The 19,706-nt window shown below is 40.4% G+C and overlaps 1 protein-coding gene across 3 annotated transcripts in view; it reads left to right on the top strand.

Annotated features, from left to right (window-relative positions):
* The window catches only part of rassf5 (Ras association domain family member 5), a 44,060-nt gene that overhangs the window by 7,458 nt on the left and 16,896 nt on the right, over nucleotides 1–19,706 (top strand). Inside the window, exon 1 of one of the 3 annotated variants that reach the window (XM_047347870.1) lies at nucleotides 6,009–6,908. The exons of the other annotated variants lie outside the window; for them this stretch is intronic. Within the exon in view, the coding sequence (XP_047203826.1) occupies nucleotides 6,620–6,908 (289 nt within the window). The 5' untranslated portion in view covers nucleotides 6,009–6,619. Of the gene's footprint in view, nucleotides 1–6,008; nucleotides 6,909–19,706 lie in introns of those variants that run through there. 3 annotated transcript variants of the gene reach the window in all.

The following is a 19,706-nucleotide window of genomic DNA, read 5'->3' as shown; positions in this document are numbered from 1 at the left end:
GAATAACATTACTCCCATTTTAGCCATTTTCCCTTAAAACAGTGGGGCTTTGTATTGGTTGTGCACAGTAACTAAGCAGTATTAGGAATACAAAACAATTATGTGTTTTCTGCACTCTTATGCTAAACAAACGTGTATAAATACACAAGTTTACTATTTTCCATTGGCAAGACTGATTGCATGAGATACAAACCATCAGAAGTCCAAATAAACAGTGTATTACTGCAGCTTGGAGCCCTCAGGTTCTCCTTATGATGCTCTCCCTCTTTGGTTTTTTAAAGAGATTTTCCTCACTATAGCAGTATTTGTACATTCAATTATTAATAGTAGTGTGTCCTCTGGTGTTGTACCTGTAATTCTTAAACAGACAGTAATTCAGCCTCTACTAAGGAAACCTGCTCTTGATCTAAATATACAGGTCCTTCTCAAAATATTAGCATATTGTGATAAAGTTCATTATTTTCCATAATGTCATGATGAAAATTTAACATTCATATATTTTAGATTCATTGCACACTAACTGAAATATTTCAGGTCTTTTATTGTCTTAATACGGATGATTTTGGCATACAGCTCATGAAAACCCAAAATTCCTATCTCACAAAATTAGCATATTTCATCCGACCAATAAAAGAAAAGTGTTTTTAATACAAAAAACGTCAACCTTCAAATAATCATGTACAGTTATGCACTCAATACTTGGTCGGGAATCCTTTTGCAGAAATTACTGCTTCAATGCGGCGTGGCATGGAGGCAATCAGCCTGTGGCACTGCTGAGGTCTTATGGAGGCCCAGGATGCTTCGATAGCGGCCTTTAGCTCATCCAGAGTGTTGGGTCTTGAGTCTCTCAACGTTCTCTTCACAATATCCCACAGATTCTCTATGGGGTTCAGGTCAGGAGAGTTGACAGGCCAATTGAGCACAGTGATACCATGGTCAGTAAACCATTTACCAGTGGTTTTGGCACTGTGAGCAGGTGCCAGGTCGTGCTGAAAAATGAAATCTTCATCTCCATAAAGCTTTTCAGCAGATGGAAGCATGAAGTGCTCCAAAATCTCCTGATAGCTAGCTGCATTGACCCTGCCCTTGATAAAACACAGTGGACCAACACCAGCAGCTGACACGGCACCCCAGACCATCACTGACTGTGGGTACTTGACACTGGACTTCTGGCATTTTGGCATTTTCTTCTCCCCAGTCTTCCTCCAGACTCTGGCACCTTGATTTCCGAATGACATGCAGAATTTGCTTTCATCCGAAAAAAGTACTTTGGACCACTGAGCAACAGTCCAGTGCTGCTTCTCTGTAGCCCAGGTCAGGCGCTTCTGCCGCTGTTTCTGGTTCAAAAGTGGCTTGACTTGGGGAATGCGGCACCTGTAGCCCATTTCCTGCACACGCCTGTGCACGGTGGCTCTGGATGTTTCTACACCAGACTCAGTCCACTGCTTCCGCAGGTCCCCCAAGGTCTGGAATCGGCCCTTCTCCACAATCTTCCTCAGGGTCCGGTCACCTCTTCTCGTTGTGCAGCGTTTTCTGCCACACTTTTTCCTTCCCACAGACTTCCCACTGAGGTGCCTTGATACAGCACTCTGGGAACAGCCTATTCGTTCAGAAATTTCTTTCTGTGTCTTACCCTCTTGCTTGAGGGTGTCAATAGGGGCCTTCTGGACAGCAGTCAGGTCGGCAGTCTTACCCATGATTGGGGTTTTGAGTGATGAACCAGGCTGGGAGTTTTAAAGGCCTCAGGAATCTTTTGCAGGTGTTTAGAGTTAACTCGTTGATTCAGATGATTAGGTTCATAGCTCGTTTAGAGACCTTTTAATGATATGCTAATTTTGTGAGATAGGAATTTTGGGTTTTCATGAGCTGTATGCCAAAATCATCCGTATTAAGACAATAAAAGACCTGAAATATTCCAGTTAGTGTGCAATGAATCTAAAATATATGAATGTTAAATTTTCATCATGACATTTTGGAAAATAATGAACTTTATCACAATATGCTAATATTTTGAGAAGGACCTGTACTTGAAAATTACAGCCCTTTCTCCAAACTACCTTTTATCTAAGAAAATCCTGAAAAGGTATTTTTCAATCAATCAATTAAAGCGTTACATAGTACCGAATCTGTCAAGAATGTTTAATTATGTGTTTTTAGCAATTGACTCAGTTGATTCTGTTATTGTGCCGTTAGATTAACCTGTTACCTCCGACACAGTGGATAACAAATTTTATTTTCTCATTTAGAGTGGTGGGTGTTAGGACTACTGCATTGTAGTGGTTCAAATCTTATTTGGCAGAGCAAACTTTCTCAGTCAAACTTTCTGATTTTGTATCCTCTGCTGCTGCTCTCGGCTCTTCAATATGATGTCCCCCAGGGCTCAGTTTTAGCCCCCCTTCTTTTTTTTCTATATCTGCTACTCCATGGCTCTATTTTTAGGAAAAAATTGTTTCTTTCCCCTGCTATGTGGAAGAGTCTCAGATTTATCTCCCTCTTTAGAAGACAAATTGTTTCTCAGTAGACTCACTGTTCAAATGTCTTGATGACATAAAGGCCTGGATGGCTTTGAACGTTTTACATTTTAACAAGCAAAAAACAGAACTGGTGATTTTTGGTTGCATTTCTGAGACCTGAGACCTCCACCATAGATCATGGTTCTTTGGCATTGTACGTTTGAATGATCATCACTAATCTTGGGGTTAAAATGGATGCAGATTTTAAACTTGAAAGCCAGATTAGAATATTTTCATATAAGGCAGTTGGCCAGAATAAAGCCCAATCTATCAAGACAGCCTTTTGAAATGCTAATCCATGCAATTGTTACATCTAGGCTGGATTATTGTAACATGCTTTATTTTGTGGTTAGTGATGCGTCCATAAGGCACTGCAGGGTGTCTTTTAAAAGTCTGAGCACATTACCCCAGTTTGAACTTCATTTCACTGGCTAGCTGTATATTTCAGCTCCTTTTTAAAGTTCTTTTGTTTGCTTTGAAAACTCTAAATGGCAAGTGCATAGTAGCCATCACTACCTCTAATACGTATGACAGATATGTTGGATTTTGAGTTTAAGGTTGTTTTGTATTCCTTTCACCTCAGTGGTAAGAACATGGATCTGGCATTGACTTCAAACTTACCAGTGTTGCAAATACAATTCGGAAAACCAATAGGTTTTATTTTCTCAAATGATGATTAAGTCAGGATCAGATCTACTCTTGTAGATAAAGTGTCTTCATTCTAAGTGACCTTTTTTGGTTGGATTTTTATCACCCATTATTGCAGATTTCTTTTTTTGGTTTGTTGCATTTCCAGTGTAACAAACCAAAAAAAGAAATGGAAGTTACTGCAAAGTCCTTATGAATTTTATAAAAGGGCTTGTGTGTGTGTGTGTGTGTGTGTGTGTGTGTGTGTGTGCCCTTTTATAAAATTCATAAGGACTTTGCAGTAACTTCCATTTTTCTGGTCCTCTCTCAGTATCAACCACAAGAACAGACACTGCAGAAACGTAATGGTTCCCTGTCTTTTGTATGCTGTATGACATTCCAGATATCTCTTTAGAGAACTTTCTGTATAATTTCCTTAAACCCTATCAACTCCTGATCCAGCCGATTCCTTTTGTTTACACAGTGTAGACCTTGTCTCAAGAACCTGCTCGAGCATTTCATGTTCGGAAATCCCCACTCAAAGAGAAACATGGGAGGAGGAGAAGTGTTAAATGTAACCGTCATGTCTAGAAAAACTGGAAGGCAACACACATTTCAGGTTAAACATCCCTTCATAGCTCATATATCTCAGTCAAAATCAGTTACATAAGTTTACTGTGCTTTAATTTTGCACAGGCACATTTCCAGTACTTTTCAAAAGTCTTCTAGCACCGAGTTATGAATAATTGTAAAGTGGATGGAAAATAAGAGATGGTTCTGAAAACACGTAGTGTGCATTTTTATTTAATCCCTTTTACTCCTATAACCATAAAACCTAGTATAGCCACAGTCAGAAGTCATTCAGTTCATATAGTCCAGTTGTATTTTAATGTCGGTATAAATCCAGCTGTTCTGTGAGGAAGGTTTAGAGGTATGTTAGAGAACATTGGTGAACAAACAGCATCATGAAGACCAAGGAAGACATCAGTCAGGTCAAGGAGGATGTTGTGGAGAGGTTTAAAGGAGGGTTAGCTTAATGAACAATATCTCAACGTTTGTACATCTCACAGAGCATCTTTCAGTCATTTGAATATGGTAACATCGTGGCCCAACTACAAACCTATCAAGAGTTGGCTGTCCACCTAAACCACGAAGCCGGCAAGGGGAGTAAAAAACTACAGATGCAGCCAAGAAGCACGCCAGGAGGAGCTGTGGAGATTCTGTTGAAATGACAACCATTAGTTGTGTACCTCACAAATCTGGTCTTTATGGAATAGAGGCAAGAAGAACAGCACTGTTGAAAAAGGAGCCCTGTGGAAAGATTATCATAAGCCATTTTAAAACATGGCAGGACAATGACTGTAAACTAAAGTCCGTTTTCCATGGGCTCTACTTTGGCCGGCTCCACTTCACTCAGGCTGTTTTGCGTCCGTTTCCATTTCTGGCTTTTTTGGCCCAGTACTAGCTTTCTTGGTAGCTCCTCGACAGCAGGACCCATTGGGGCTCAACGGTCTAAGTGTGACGTAAATAAACTGCTGTTCACTGATTGGCCATGAACGTGGGCAGCCATATATTAGCAGCATGAGAAAATCAAGACAGATTTTTACTGCACACCACAGTGCCTGGAAAAGCTCCAAAAACCGAAGAGCGACAACAAAAATATGAAGAACCACAATGGCCGGAGCAGGTCAAACCAAAAGCTGTGGTTTAAAATCACTGCTGGAGGACATGATATGCAACAGTGAATATTTATTTTACTTTGCATGTTTGTACTATCTCATGTTTGGTAGGCTCACACCGAACCATTAGACAGTAAGGGTTAATAGCAGCAGAGCACGCAATGCTGATGGCTGGAGGTGGGGCTTCATACCATAACTCCAGCCTTCAGCGAGTTGATGGAAACACAACGGCTTTCGTGCTAAGTAGAGTGAGGCCAAGTGGAGTGGAGCCGTGTGTTTTTGGAACCACAAATGGAAAAGAGGCAATACAGTCAGAGCTACATATTCATGTGTTAGAAAGCCCCACTCAAAGCCTACATCTAAATCCAATTGACAATTTGTGGAAAGCTTTGAAAATTGCTGTTCTGAGATGCTCTTCATCTAATCTGACTGAGCTTGAACCATATTGCAAAGAATAGGCCAAAATTTCAGTCTTTAGATGGGCAAAACAGGTAGAGACATGAATCTGTAACTAGAGTGAAACATGTTTCTAAAAAGTATTGACCCAGTGGGCTGAATACAAATGCATGAGAACCTTTGTCAGGTTTTTGTTTCATTAGAACATTTTCTTTCCACTCCACAATTATGCACTACATTGTGTTGGTTTATCACATAAAATCGTGATAAAATCCATAGAAGTTTGTGATTGTAGCATGCAGAAAATGCATATTTTGTACCCTTTCCTCACTGCATCCCCTGTGCCGTCTACATTGAAGAACTGTGGTGACTTTCGATGAAGTTATTTTTAGGTTGCCCTTGGTTGGTTACTGTTCTGAGGACTGCAGTGCTGTCTTACACCAGAGATAGCAAGTTTAATCTCAAGATTTAGGACCAAACATAATGCATTGCATCCTCCACAACAGGTACACAGAATTGGACAGCTGCTCCATCGGCACAAAAACCTACTTTTGACGACATTGCTTGTGATTATGTCATAATACCCTTGAGTCAAAGTAGTGAGCACCTCCTTCACTTTCTTCTGTTTCAGAAGTGGGACAGGAGAAGAACTCCCTGTAGCTCTTTTCCTTTCCTGTTCTCAGAGCATATTAATAACCGATGTACCGTGCGTCATCTCAACCCACACGCAGGCTGAGGCTTCGTACAGACGAGATACGCCACTGTTGTGGGGCGAAAACAACTGGCTGACTCACTTCCCCTCAGTGAGGAGAGTGAAAAGAGGGAGAAGAGAGGAGGTAGCATCAATGAACATCTCTCTGGAGTCAGAGATTTACCTGCTGAGTAAAAACCACTGGGGAAGAGGAAACAATTTCTGTTGCTTGAAGGAAGAGGAGAGAAAGTACCAGAGGAGCTTTGAGAGGAGTGTTTGTATTTGGGGTCTCTGTCTCTTTAAGCTGGCTGATTGATACTGCAGAGTGTGTGGGTGCTGCAGCAGACACAGAGAGGGGATAAGAGAGCTGTGGTAGCAGCAGGACGAGAGAGGAACAAGTCATCCAGCACACATTTAGGTCTCAAGTCTCCACGCTCAGGTGTAAGGTGCACCATTCAGGAGGTGAGAGCATAGGCGAGTCTGTGAGGAGGACAGTTGGAGGGGTGGCAGAGCGTGTGGAGAGGGGGCTGTTTATTCGGAGCGTGGCACCGGTGGCAGAGTGGCTCCGCTGGGATGGCAGAGGGGGGCAGTGGGTGGGCTGGCGTTGGGGCAGTCCACAGAGGGACAGGGTCAGCCGGCGACAGGACAGAAGGTCCAGCGACGGCTACACGCACCGGACGGTGCCCACCGGATGGTGCCACCATGCTCCATCCATGGCACAGATAGCACCTCTCTGCACAGGCCAGGAGGAGGGAAAGGGGGGAGGAGGGGTAGGGTCAGGGCGAGTTGAAGCGGTGGGGAGGACTTTTCTCGGCCAGGTGTCCCTGTGTCTGGAGGAAGTCAAAGGAGATTCAGAAGGCGAGGCTGGCAGTGCCTGCTTCGGTCAGGTGTCGCGGCGCCTGGGCCGGCTGCTGAAGAGGCTGCCCAAGTCTCGCTCCTGGAGCGACAGCTTGAGAATCCTGCGAAGATCATCGTCTAATGGATCCCTGCTTAGCAATTCAGGTATGACAAAGCCAAATAAATTTCTACTCAGGTTTGTTATGACGACATGGGGGGTCAGTACTTTGAGAGAAGAGAAAAGTTGATGAGTGGACAAGTTGAGCTGGGCTGGCCTCAGAGGCCGGCTGTAGGCCAAAGTATTTCTGTTTTGTGTCGACCATTCTGTCCATCATTGAACAGAAATGCCATGAAGCCCTGTTAGGCTTTGTCTCTAACCCACTATTGACTGAACTATTCCTGATGCTTTTTGTGCGAGAGAAAATAGCACCCATGTGCCCGTAGAGTGCCAAATGCCACAATCCAGTAAATATATACTTTGTTAAATAAATTAACAAAATTAGAAATAAATATGCTAAAATGATCTCTTATTACCTAAATTGTCAATATTTCATAAAATATAAATGTAAAAATCCCCAATTATAGTTTTGTTGATTATGTGTTATTGTAAGTTTTATAACTATTTCAATATTTGCATCATAGACCTGTGCTGTAATACATGATTAATTTATTTTACCTGTCAGTTTCCCATTAATGGGTGGGGTTAATTTGTAGGGGGCATTTGATGACCAATAGTGACAATTTAAATTATTTCATGATAGGCAAAGGAAGCACAAGAAATATTCTTTTAACATATAATTAATCACATTTAAAAAAAATAATTTCCACATTGAATTATTTATTTGTAGATAAAACAAATATTTTTTAATATTTAAAGTGCCTGTGACATCGAATTTTCATGATAAATCCAATTACATTTATGGAAAGGAAACACTGATAAAATATTTAAAAAAAGTTAATTCATGCCACTGAAATGAACAGTTGTTGAGATATATGGTCATACATTTAACTAAAAAGGCATTTCCAGACTACTCCTTTGCGATTTCTTTGCGCTCTTTTATGACGTCAAACGGGATCCTAAATTGACTGCTGCTACAATGGCCAGCAACACAGACAGCAGCGAAGAATCTGATATTTCTTTAGATATATTTCAGTCACTATCGCAGAGAGACGAAGCAGAGTCAGGAGAAGACAGTCAGCTTTCATCAGATGGCAGAGCAGAAGTGCTGCGACGTGCAGACGGCCACCTAATTCAACCAGAGTCTATTTTTGGTAGATGGCAGAGCACAGCCAGAGTCAGTATGCAAGAATCATAACGCACCACCAGGAAACAGAATGAGCAGGACATCAGGATTTTCAAAATTATTCCCTAAAGACAGTCTTGATATATTAATAAATATACACATATATTTATATAGACACGTGTATGTATTAGCAGTTGCTAACATTAGATTAATTAGATCAGTTACTTGGTTAACTAAGGTATTCTAAACCGGCCAATTAAACATTAAATGCACTAAACTAAGCAACAAATATAGCTTCGTGGCACTCAGTGAACTGACCCATTGTAGAACAAAACATATGAAAATATCTGGATGCATAAAACAAAAATGAAGCAGTTTAACTGGTTTAACCTCAGCAGAATGAGTTGGTTTGGACACATTTATCACTGGCTTTTATTGTGCGATTTGCGTATGGTTCTTGGAGCTCCTCCAGCGGACCGGACCGGAGCAGATGGAGTGTAAATCCAGGGTTACAGTAAATACGGCACTGAGTGAAACTGGAGGCGAAGTGCGCAGCATGGAGCAGTAGCAGCAGACACAAAGGATGATTCAAGATCTGAAGACACTACTTGGTGTCATTTTTTTATTTATATTAAAATCTTTAGAGAAACATGTATTTAAATATATCTTATGCGCTTGCAGTTTATCCTATTTTAATAATAATAATTTCACCACCAGCAATGCACCGTTTCAACATATTAACACTGTTTTTAACACAACACGGCTTTATTCACACAATGAATGACCGGAGACTTCCCCTTTGATGTCATTTCTGGGCGACTTTGGACTTGCAACATTCAATATGGAAATATGCTTATTTTGTGTCCTAATCTTAATCCTAATATCATGTAATTTACTGCTCAATCCTTTTAATATTAAGATGTTTTCTTTCAATTCTGCATTTGTGGGAAAAGTGTGTCACAGGCACTTTCATGCTTTCTTTTCTTATTTATTTTATGTAAATATTTCCAATAGTAGAAGTTATCACACGTACAAATATTTTACTAAAAGATCTTTAGCTGATTGTGGCACTTTTTTCCTTCCATACCTTTCAGCCTTTATGAGGACCCAGGCTGCAGACTGCTTGGAAACAGCAAAATAATTAAATGAAACAGGGCAGATGACCGCTATTGTTGCTTTTGCAGCTCCAATATTGAATTTGTTCTCGCGGCAGAAATTTGAGAGAAGATGGACCCTACCATAGGCTGTGCAGCATCGATTTTCCCCCTTGTTGTACCCAAATAAAGGACTGAGCTAATGGTTTTTGTTGTTTTTTTTAGAGGGCGCTGAATACATGATGTAACAGTAGCCTGAAGTGCGTCTGGGGTTAAAAGAGACAGTGAGCGAATAATGGCTGGGTGCTGCAGATGCATTGATTCACCCACAGAGACAGAATGACACAAATCTTTAAAACAAAAAGGGTGGCTTTAGCTCTTTTATTGTGTGTGTGTGTGACCTCCTGTGTAAGCATGATTAGACTCTGACCAAACATGACTAAGGCAGCACTTTTTCTCCACCAGCTCTCGACCTGAGTGACGTCATGCTGCAGACTTCAGAGTCTGAGAAGCAGCATCACCAGCACAGCCTCACTGCAGACTGATAAGAGCTATTTATAGATGCCGTTCCCTAGAAGGATACCCAGTTAATCCCTTTAAAGAATAAACCGGTAATACTTATTCCATTAGGATTTCTGCATGCTGAGCGTTTACAAACATTTAAAAAAGATGTGGTTCACCAAGTTAAGCAACAATGGCCCAATCAAGGTTTACTGTCCAGCATGTGGAGAAAGTCAGAGGTTACTTAGTGTGAGAAAGTAATTCCTGTGATCTCATTAGATACTAACAAGCTGAAGCCCAAGACTAACACACACTTTGGTTAGTGACATGCAAGCAGAGACGTTTCTGCTGAAACTATATTGCAGGAAACAGTACCCTAAAGTGTCTCTCGAGTAGTTTATCCTGCCGTCTGAGTATAGGCAGTCTTTAAGGTGAACTTTAATCGTGTTCATAATATCATTTCCAAGCATAAACAGAGAGTCTAAAAGGGAGTTCAAGTAAAGTTATCTTATCCCTTAAGCCTAAATCCAACACGGTTCAACTGCAGGTTGTGTGGTTGAACCGTACCCTACAAGGTCCCACTGACAACAACACTCTACGGTGTGGATGGAGTTACTGTGCGAGGAAGACTCAATGTTTGAAATTTTTGTTATCGCTAAGGTGTTTAATAAGTCAGAGGAAACACAAAGGTAGTGATGTAAAAGTAAACTTTATTCTCAAATATGTTGGGACATGTCTGTGGCTCAGTCAGGCTCTGAAAGAGAGTGTGACTTTCAGCAGGTAACAGGAAGGCTGAATGAAGTACATTAAATCATTTTCTTTTATTATTTTGAGCTTAGAGTCATGTCATGTCATGTCATGGAACATGCTGGATTTGGAAAATGTTGGCAGCTTTTTAGAAGTCTCAGAATAAGGGTAAGGATCACAGAGGCCACTGTTTTAGTAATGCTAGCAGTGCTAACCATGCTAATTGCTAATATAAAAGGTTAAAGATTCTCTCACACACAAGGTGTGATGTCATCAATGCTTCCTACTATCTACATATTCAATGATCAATCATAGCAGAAAGGCTAAAAAACATATTTTGAATACTGTTTGTATATCTAATTTTGTAGTTGTTTAAGCAAAACTGGAATCAGCTAAAATAGGTATCAGCAAGTCAAACCTGGGATCAGAAATCAACTAGAAAATTGTTATTGGTGAATCTCTTGTTGACAACCCTTGGAAGCTCTGTGTAAAACCATTGGAATAATTTCATCTATTGTCTCTTACAGTGAGCTATGGAGATTTTATTTTTCTATTTTTCATTAATTATTTATTGCTCAAGCACTGACCAGATAGTTTTTATTTCTCAATGTGGTATCTCAAAGATATTCTGATTCAGATTTCATCCATGCCATTCTTCTAACCAGGCTTGGAGGGATTCGGGGAGATAAACCTGGGTCCTCATTCAGCCTTGTTTGTCACAGTTAAGGTTTTAAACTTTGTAGTATCTGCTTCTACTGTAGAAATGGGCAAGTTAAGATGAGCGGTTATTTTCTTGTAGGCATTTCCTGACTAAAGAAGACCAATCCACATCTGGCTTACCTGACAGGCATGTTTTTTTGTCATTCCCATTTTAAAGAGTAATTGATCTCTGTGTGTGGATTCCTGATTAGAAGTTAAAGTATAAATAAAAATCTACTTTAGTTAATTTGATGGTAATTGTCAGGGATACCAGTAAGCCCAAAACTACAATTTCTTAATATGTGATTTTTTTCCCCCATTAAGTAACTCAATTTAAAGGTTGGATTTTTCTACATTTTCTCAGTGTACACTTCTGCTACTGCAATGAAAGATGATTTTTTTTTTTTTACCTTTCTTTAACATTCATACCAATGAGGCTAAAAACTATCAGAGCCATCTGATTGGCCATGTCATTGCATGTGGTAAATGACTCAAGCGTGGGCAGGCAGGAGGTTAATGAGGAAATAACTGAAAAGGAAACTGAAAATGGAGAGTCAAGAGTGTAATGAAGACTGTAGGTAGTTCCTCCACAGGAGGAGACTGCTTGAAAGGAGAACAGAGGGAACTCACTGCACAATCTAATAAGGAACAAACGTCGCAATAAAATTTGGAGACCTGGGAACAACTAAACAAAACCAGTAGTTCACAAAATAACACAAGAATGACTCAGAATTTGAAAACCTAAACTCCAGAATACAAAACCTACAAAGAACTGACTGAAATCATGGAAACCACAACACAAAACGGCCAAACTAAACCAGGGTCCTTAAATCATGACCAGCCAAGCTGTCCCTGACTTCTGTTTTCACCTGTTGGTCTCTGTTGTCCTGTTTAATCTGTTTCTAAATAAATATGTTAGGAACAGGAAACGTAGAAGAAATATTGGTGTACATGACTATCTGTGTGGCGTGTGAGAGACCTGCAGTCCTTCCAGGATTGACCCTAGGGCACAGTCTCTGCCGACTTGATAAGGTTCTGTTTATTTGATTTGATTCAACTATTAAGATCTGAAAAGACCGATTTGCTGGTGTGAACATTTATAAACCTGGATGACTTTTAATGTCAACTAATTTAAGTGAGTTATATATGTTCAAATATATTTTTCAGCAAAAGCTCTTAGTAGGGCCTAGATTGTTGATTTCATGATTACTTGTTCCAATATTTTTCATGGTCTACTTGAGCTGATTGAGTTTGTTGGGGTGGAGTGGAGATGGTTTAGTTGTCCAAAATATAAATGTTTCTTTATTTTCATCATAACACAAGAGGTCTTGCTACTCCTTATCCATTAGATGCTACAAGATGTAAGACAGATGTAACAGAATAATGGCACAAATAAAACATATCCCATTATACTGTTCCTGTTTGCAGAATGGAAAAGTATGTCATTTGATTAGATCTTCTTTCAGACCTGGATAGATCTAGAAAAATTTATAGTTTTGATTTTTGGAGCTTGATTCCTAATTCATTATCTAAAAGGTAAAGATCTGAATTGCTGAAACATTAAGAACATTTATTGGTTTATGAGTTGCTGACAGACTATCTAGCAGATTAATGAGCCCCTATTCAATAATCACTAAGGCATCAGTTTACAGTTTTTGGCCCTGTAGACCCTTTTAGATCAGGGTTCTAAGCTGGTTCTGGTTTAGATGGCAAACGAAGCACCGCCACTCCAGTTTATTTAGTTAAGAGTAATCACTAATCACAAACTGGGTTGGAAAGAATTTTTCGTATACAATAATACAGTTCAAATTTTTAATTATGTGATATCTGAAAAAAAGAGCTGATCTCAATTGGTCTAAATGTCAAAAAGGAAGTGAAACAGCCCTTTACCCCTCCGCCAAAGCGAAAGTCAACTTGCCTGTGTGTAAGACAACCAAATGGTACAACCGAAGTAGGGTTCTACCATCGGGATATTATAAAAACTATAACAAAACTGTGGAAATGTAATAAATTGATGTAGAAAATGTTTTAGAACCTTGGTTTTCGTTCTACAGCCATATTTCTGATTCTGAATGGCACTAACATATAGCTTTAACTACACTTAATTTATCTTTCAATAATGAGGTACAGTTATTTGCTTCTCGTGGGTAAAATCTTTCATAAAGAGAATAGAGAATCTGAATTTTTTGGCCTTTTCTTGTGGATTTTGGGAGCATCTGTATCTGCACAGACAAAGATGTAAAGGGTGAGAAAGAAGACAGGCAAATATGAACCCACAGTGTGCAGGAGGAAGGGGTTCAGATTTTATCTAGCTCGAGGATTAGACTTGTGTGGTGTGCTGGTGGGTCATCACATAAAGGGATTTTTTGGTAAATGTGTTTGTTTGTTTGCAAAGGGATCAGAGCTGGATGTGATGCCAAATGTAGGAAAATGGAAACACGTAATATTTTTATATACCATTAGTGATGAAAAAAAGGAGTTTGAGAAGGATGGTGTGTCTCTGTCAACAATTCCCACATGGGAGAACATGAATAATAACTCCAAATCAGCTGTGATAGGATCAGACTAGTTAAACCTCCCCACAAAGACCCCCTAAGCTGCTTTCAGGTCCTTCTTAGACCTCAGAGCTTGCTTTAGATTCATTAGAGATCGTGTTAGTATTCCTGCCCCTTATGTTAAACCTATCTAACCCCGTGACCTCTCCATCCTAAACCAGACATGGAGTAAGTACAATAAATCCCCCCGCCCTTTATTCCCCCTCTCTATCTGCTGCCATGCAGACATCCTCTTTAACCTGGGAGACACTTCTAATCTGTCCCACACCCACTGTCTCACAGAAACAGAAAAACAACAACCCACATCCTCACATCTTGTAATTCCCGTCTCAGCCCAGTTTGTGATTGCCAACAGTGATGCTTCAGGTTACTTCAGATGAAGATGTATCTTCAGGCTTCATGGGAGACTAAGGAAAAAAACAACTAAATAGAATACACACAGGAGACGCTGTGTCCTGTGTGGGTAAGACAAAGTGTCCTGTTTCCCATCTTCCACTTGTTTATCGACCTCTGACGCAGCAGAAGTTAACACAGCCTCCACAAATGGATTTTTACATACTGCAGGTCTGAGCTCCCCTCTCTCCTCTCGTCCGCTGCACTGATGCAGATCCCTGAAGACGTGGCTTTTTCCATCGCCGCCTCCCTGTATCCACACCCTGCATATCTCTGTCGAGACAAGGTCAGTTAGGAGGTAAAAACCCTGCATGTTTTTTCTTGCAAAGCAGAAGCAAGCCAAACTGGTCCACCAGAGTGACGCACAACACCAGAGACAACATTCATGTTGGGACAACACACACCGGTTCTTGGCATCAACACTGTGCAGGGGGTTTGGATGGTAATGATTGTTTATGGCACAACTTCATTACAGTCTCGGTGTGTCCTGGACTGTGGTGGAGGAAAATATATCTTACATTTTTAAGTCAGTGATGACAGGATTGAGCAGGAACTGAGAAGGAGGTGCTCCAGTGTCATGGTGTAGAATGTATGGAAAGGGTAACAGCCATTTCTAAGGCTGTACCATGGTAAAGAAAGCTGAGTCAAAAAGCGAGACTCCTGATTTCTTGGGCCGTCTATGCCTGTGAGCCTTTTCTCTCACCTGTAGTCAAATCATATGCATCATATCTAAACCAATATGGCATTATATTAAAAACATGATCCTTCCCCCTTCTCAAATCATGAATCACGAAATTGCTTAAAGGGGCCTGTCTTTAGCAGGAAGTTGGTTTAAAAATCTCCAAAAGCAAGCAATGAATTAATAAAAAGACAAAAACTAAGTCATTTACATCTTTTCGTCATGTTGAAGACAGTGGTTAGCCAAGAAGTAAAACTTTTTTTATTGCTGTCTTTTCCTGTACCTTCACCTCAGGTTATTGCCTAAGAATGAAATCCTGGATACAATCGGCTAAAATAAGCTTCCTCCGGTGTTTGGCTGGACTCCATCATCCAGCAGCAATTCGCAGTAGGGCTGCTGCTGCTCTGTGTCAAAAGGAGAGAGTTAAGTTAGTTGGGGCTTCTGATCAGAATACATCCTGGGTGTCCCCTTTTTGAGGTTTTCTGGGTACGTCCCACTGGGAGCAGAACCGGGAAAAGACCATGAACTCAGTGGGGGGATTGTATATAACCTCTGTTCTAGAACATCTTGGGATCCACCATAAATACTAGGGAGTAAGGATGTAAAAAAGAATGTCTGGGTCAGAGGTTGCACTAGACATTTTTGTTGTCTGTCATTTTGACAGGGGTTGAAAAAATCCTGTAATCCAAATCATGACTTTCAAGGGGGCTTTCAGTAACCATGTTGGTGACTCTTTTTCAAATGAAGGAAGCCATGCTCTCTGTTGAGGGGATTTTGTTCCTAAAACAAAAGTAAAAATGTGGAGTAAAACATTGTTCTTTTGCCCGGCCTGTAATAAAAATATAAGTAAATGTCAGTAATTCCTGTAAGTGAGTCTAAAATTCCAATTTAGGGAACTTCTCAATCTGACAGGGTGTTTAACTATAAAATTTCCACAGAAGCGAAAAGGGAAAACCCCTCATCAAGCTCCAACAAACTGAATTCAACAGCTAATGCTCAACAAGTTGCACAAAAAGACCGCCCTTATCGCTGCCTCCATCCTATGGCTGCTATTTAATGTTCTTTCACTTTTATTTTTCTCTCCACCTCTACGCGTTGTTGTCATACCTGGATATATATCTGGAATCTCCTCCAGATCATCCGTTGCAGCAAAATGTTTGTACCTGCACGCCTATGCAGACAAGCATGTGAAGACTTGTTGCTGAGTTGTGTAAAGCTCACTTTTAAGAGTTGAACTGAAAACAAAGAAAGCAGAATCAGTTGGAGGGCTGTTGCAGTTCCAGTCGGGTCATGACCTCAACAGCAATAGGAATGTAAGTGTAAATGTAAGATTAGGAGGTGATGCCAGTGTTTGTGATCCAATCTGAATATGGTTGGTGTACATGAAGCAAAGTGAAAGACAGGAAAAGGAGTTTCTCTTTTCCTTTCCTCTGTTAGCTTCCTTTCTTTCTGTCTCCCTGCAGTGACCTCCAAAGTGCCATGAGTGGAGCATCCTCTTATCTGAATTCTTCCCTCCATTAACACAACCCTGCCTGTCAGCAAGGCAGTGCCAGCACTTCCTTCTCCCTCTTTATCTGCCAATCCAGTTACCACCCTTCACATACTGTCCTCCTGTTCCAGTGCAGTCACATTCAGATATCAGTGTCCTCTTAGCTTCACATCTTCCTTCTTTGTTCTTTGCCAAAGCTTTAGTCAATAGAGTAACTCTGTCTTTACAATTCTTTGTATTTATCTGAAGTTTTTATCTTACAGGAAGAAAATGCCTTTACCTTGGATTTTAGCCATAGAGCTTCAGTACAAGTAACTAAATAATGCTACCATGATGCTCCTCCTAGTGGAAAAATATCACTGGTATTTGCAGAGAGAGGAAAACAAGCAGACTTATCTTATTTTTTCAGGAAAACATGTTTTAATATTCAGCAAATGGTTGAAACTTGACATGTTTATGTTTTTTTTATTAAGGCGTGAACAAATTTGTTGGAACCCTTCCATGCTGTCTTAGATTTACTGGCATTCTTTGTGTTTTTTTCATGTTTTAAATTGGTTTGGTTGAATATTTCATACAGTGCTGTGAAAAAGTATTTGCCACCTTTTTGTTTCTGCCTCCGTGTTTCAGATCACCTCAAACAAATTTTTATTTCAGACAAAGACAAAACAAAGTTTGCAATTGATGATTTCATTCAGAATGGGAAAAAGGATATTCAAACACACTTAACCTTATGGTAAAACGTAATACCTACCATAGTATAATCATGAATTAATTGGCATTAGCCACATTTCTTAAAAAGCTGATTTCAGTTTCATTTGCCAAACCTGACCTGTAGAATCAATAAATAACTTAAATAGGACCTGTATGACAACATGAAGTAGGCTAAAATATTTCAAAAACCATCACATTGTGCCCCAATATATTGAGAAGAACAGATAAAAAATAAAATCATTGACATCTATCAGTATGGAAAGGGTATCAAAGCCATCTCTAAGGCTTTGGGACTCCAGTGAACCCCAATGAGAGCCATTGACCACAAATGGAGAAAACATAGGACAGTGGCAAAAAAAACCAAAAAACACTGCCGATCAAAGGCCGGTTTCTCAAAAACCATCTTGATGATTCCTAGGACTTTTGGGATACTAAAACAAGAGTATAATTTTTTTAGAAGGAGTATATCCCGTTTCATCTGGTGTAAACCTACATTTCAGAAGAAGAACATCCTACCAACAGTCAAACATGGTGATGGTAGTGTGATAGTCTGTGGCTGTTTTGCTCCTTCAGGATCTGCATGAATGGTGTAATTGATGAAACCATGAATTTAAAGCAAAAAAACATGAATGTCTGACCATCAGTTCAGGACCTTAAACTTACTCACTATGCACACACGACTTACCCAGCTCTATCTACGGCAGCTGTGGTACTAAAAACATGACTGTAACACAAAGATTAGTAGTTTCTTTACCTGTACCAACAAAGCAGTCCTTACTGTGTTAGCATATCTTCAAAAAACAAAAATTATTTCTTTTTACTGTTGTATTTTTTTTACTTTTGTCACCTACTGAATACATGTAGTTATACCTTAAATACTTGCTTTTATTAAATCACTTACAGAAGAAAATGGGCCTTCGAAAAGTGATAAGGGCACCAACAAATTTGTTTTAAAGTTCCCTTACTTAAGGATAAACTGACTCATGTTTCCTTCTAAAACATCTGTGCTTGCATGTGCAGTTTTATGGTCTATTTTTTCTGCTTGTTGCATGGCTTGTGTCCCCGCTGAGGAGAAGTGAGATCTGAGGCTGGGAAAATCCTCCAACCACAAGAAAGTCTTGGAGGCATAAGCAAGCAGAAACTTACATATGTGGAACTAGTCTAAAAGGGGAGAACAAAAGAGGACTATTTGAAGACGTTTTGGTGGCCTGGTCAATATTTTGGTTTTCTCAGAAGCAGACCAGAGTTCAATGTTGTATATCTGGGAAGCTGCTTATGTTTTTAAAAGCTTTAAGGGTGCAAATGCAGTGTCTTAGTCAATTGCTGCAATATATTACAGGTCCTTCTCAAAATATTAGCATATTGTGATAAAGTTCATTATTTTCCATAATGTAATGATGAAAATTTAACATTCATATATTTTAGATTCATTGCACACTAACTGAAATATTTCAGGTCTTTTATTGTCTTAATACGGATGATTTTGGCATACAGCTCATGAAAACCCAAAATTCCTATCTCACAAAATTAGCATATCATTAAAAGGGTCTCTAAACGAGCTATGAACCTAATCATCTGAATCAACGAGTTAACTCTAAACACCTGCAAAAGATTCCTGAGGCCTTTAAAACTCCCAGCCTGGTTCATCACTCAAAACCCCAATCATGGGTAAGACTGCCGACCTGACTGCTGTCCAGAAGGCCCCTATTGACACCCTCAAGCAAGAGGGTACGACACAGAAAGAAATTTCTGAACGAATAGGCTGTTCCCAGAGCGCTGTATCAAGGCACCTCAGTGGGAAGTCTGTGGGAAGGAAAAAGTGTGGCAGAAAACGCTGCACAACGAGGAGAGGTGACCGGACCCTGAGGAAGATTGTGGAGAAGGGCCAATTCCAGACCTTGGGGGACCTGTGGAAGCAGTGGACTGAGTCTGGAGTAGAAACATCCAGAGCCACCGTGCACAGGCGTGTGCAGGAAATGGGCTACAGGTGCCGCATTCCCCAGGTCAAGCCACTTTTGAACCAGAAACAGCGGCAGAAGCGCCTGACCTGGGCTACAGAGAAGCAGCACTGGACTGTTGCTCAGTGGTCCAAAGTACTTTTTTCGGATGAAAGCAAATTCTGCATGTCATTCGGAAATCAAGGTGTCAGAGTCTGGAGGAAGACTGGGGAGAAGGAAATGCCAAAATGCCAGAAGTCCAGTGTCAAGTACCCACAGTCAGTGATGGTCTGGGGTGCCGTGTCAGCTGCTGGTGTTGGTCCACTGTGTTTTATCAAGGGCAGGGTCAATGCAGCTAGCTATCAGGAGATTTTGGAGCACTTCATGCTTCCATCTGCTGAAAAGCTTTATGGAGATGAAGATTTCATTTTTCAGCACGACCTGGCACCTGCTCACAGTGCCAAAACCACTGGTAAATGGTTTACTGACCATGGTATCACTGTGCTCAATTGGCCTGCCAACTCTCCTGACCTGAACCCCATAGAGAATCTGTGGGATATTGTGAAGAGAACGTTGAGAGACTCAAGACCCAACACTCTGGATGAGCTAAAGGCCGCTATCGAAGCATCCTGGGCCTCCATAAGACCTCAGCAGTGCCACAGGCTGATTGCCTCCATGCCACGCCGCATTGAAGCAGTCATTTCTGCCAAAGGATTCCCGACCAAGTATTGAGTGCATAACTGTACATGATTATTTGAAGGTTGACGTTTTTTGTATTAAAAACACTTTTCTTTTATTGGTCGGATGAAATATGCTAATTTTGTGAGATAGTAATTTTGGGTTTTCATGAGCTGTATGCCAAAATCATCCGTATTAAGACAATAAAAGACCTGAAATATTTCAGTTAGTGTGCA

The sequence above is a fragment of the Girardinichthys multiradiatus genome, chromosome 20 (genome assembly GCF_021462225.1).
Source record: "Girardinichthys multiradiatus isolate DD_20200921_A chromosome 20, DD_fGirMul_XY1, whole genome shotgun sequence".
Taxonomy (NCBI): Eukaryota; Metazoa; Chordata; class Actinopteri; order Cyprinodontiformes; family Goodeidae; genus Girardinichthys; species Girardinichthys multiradiatus.
This window is presented reverse-complemented; position numbering and strand designations above follow the sequence as displayed.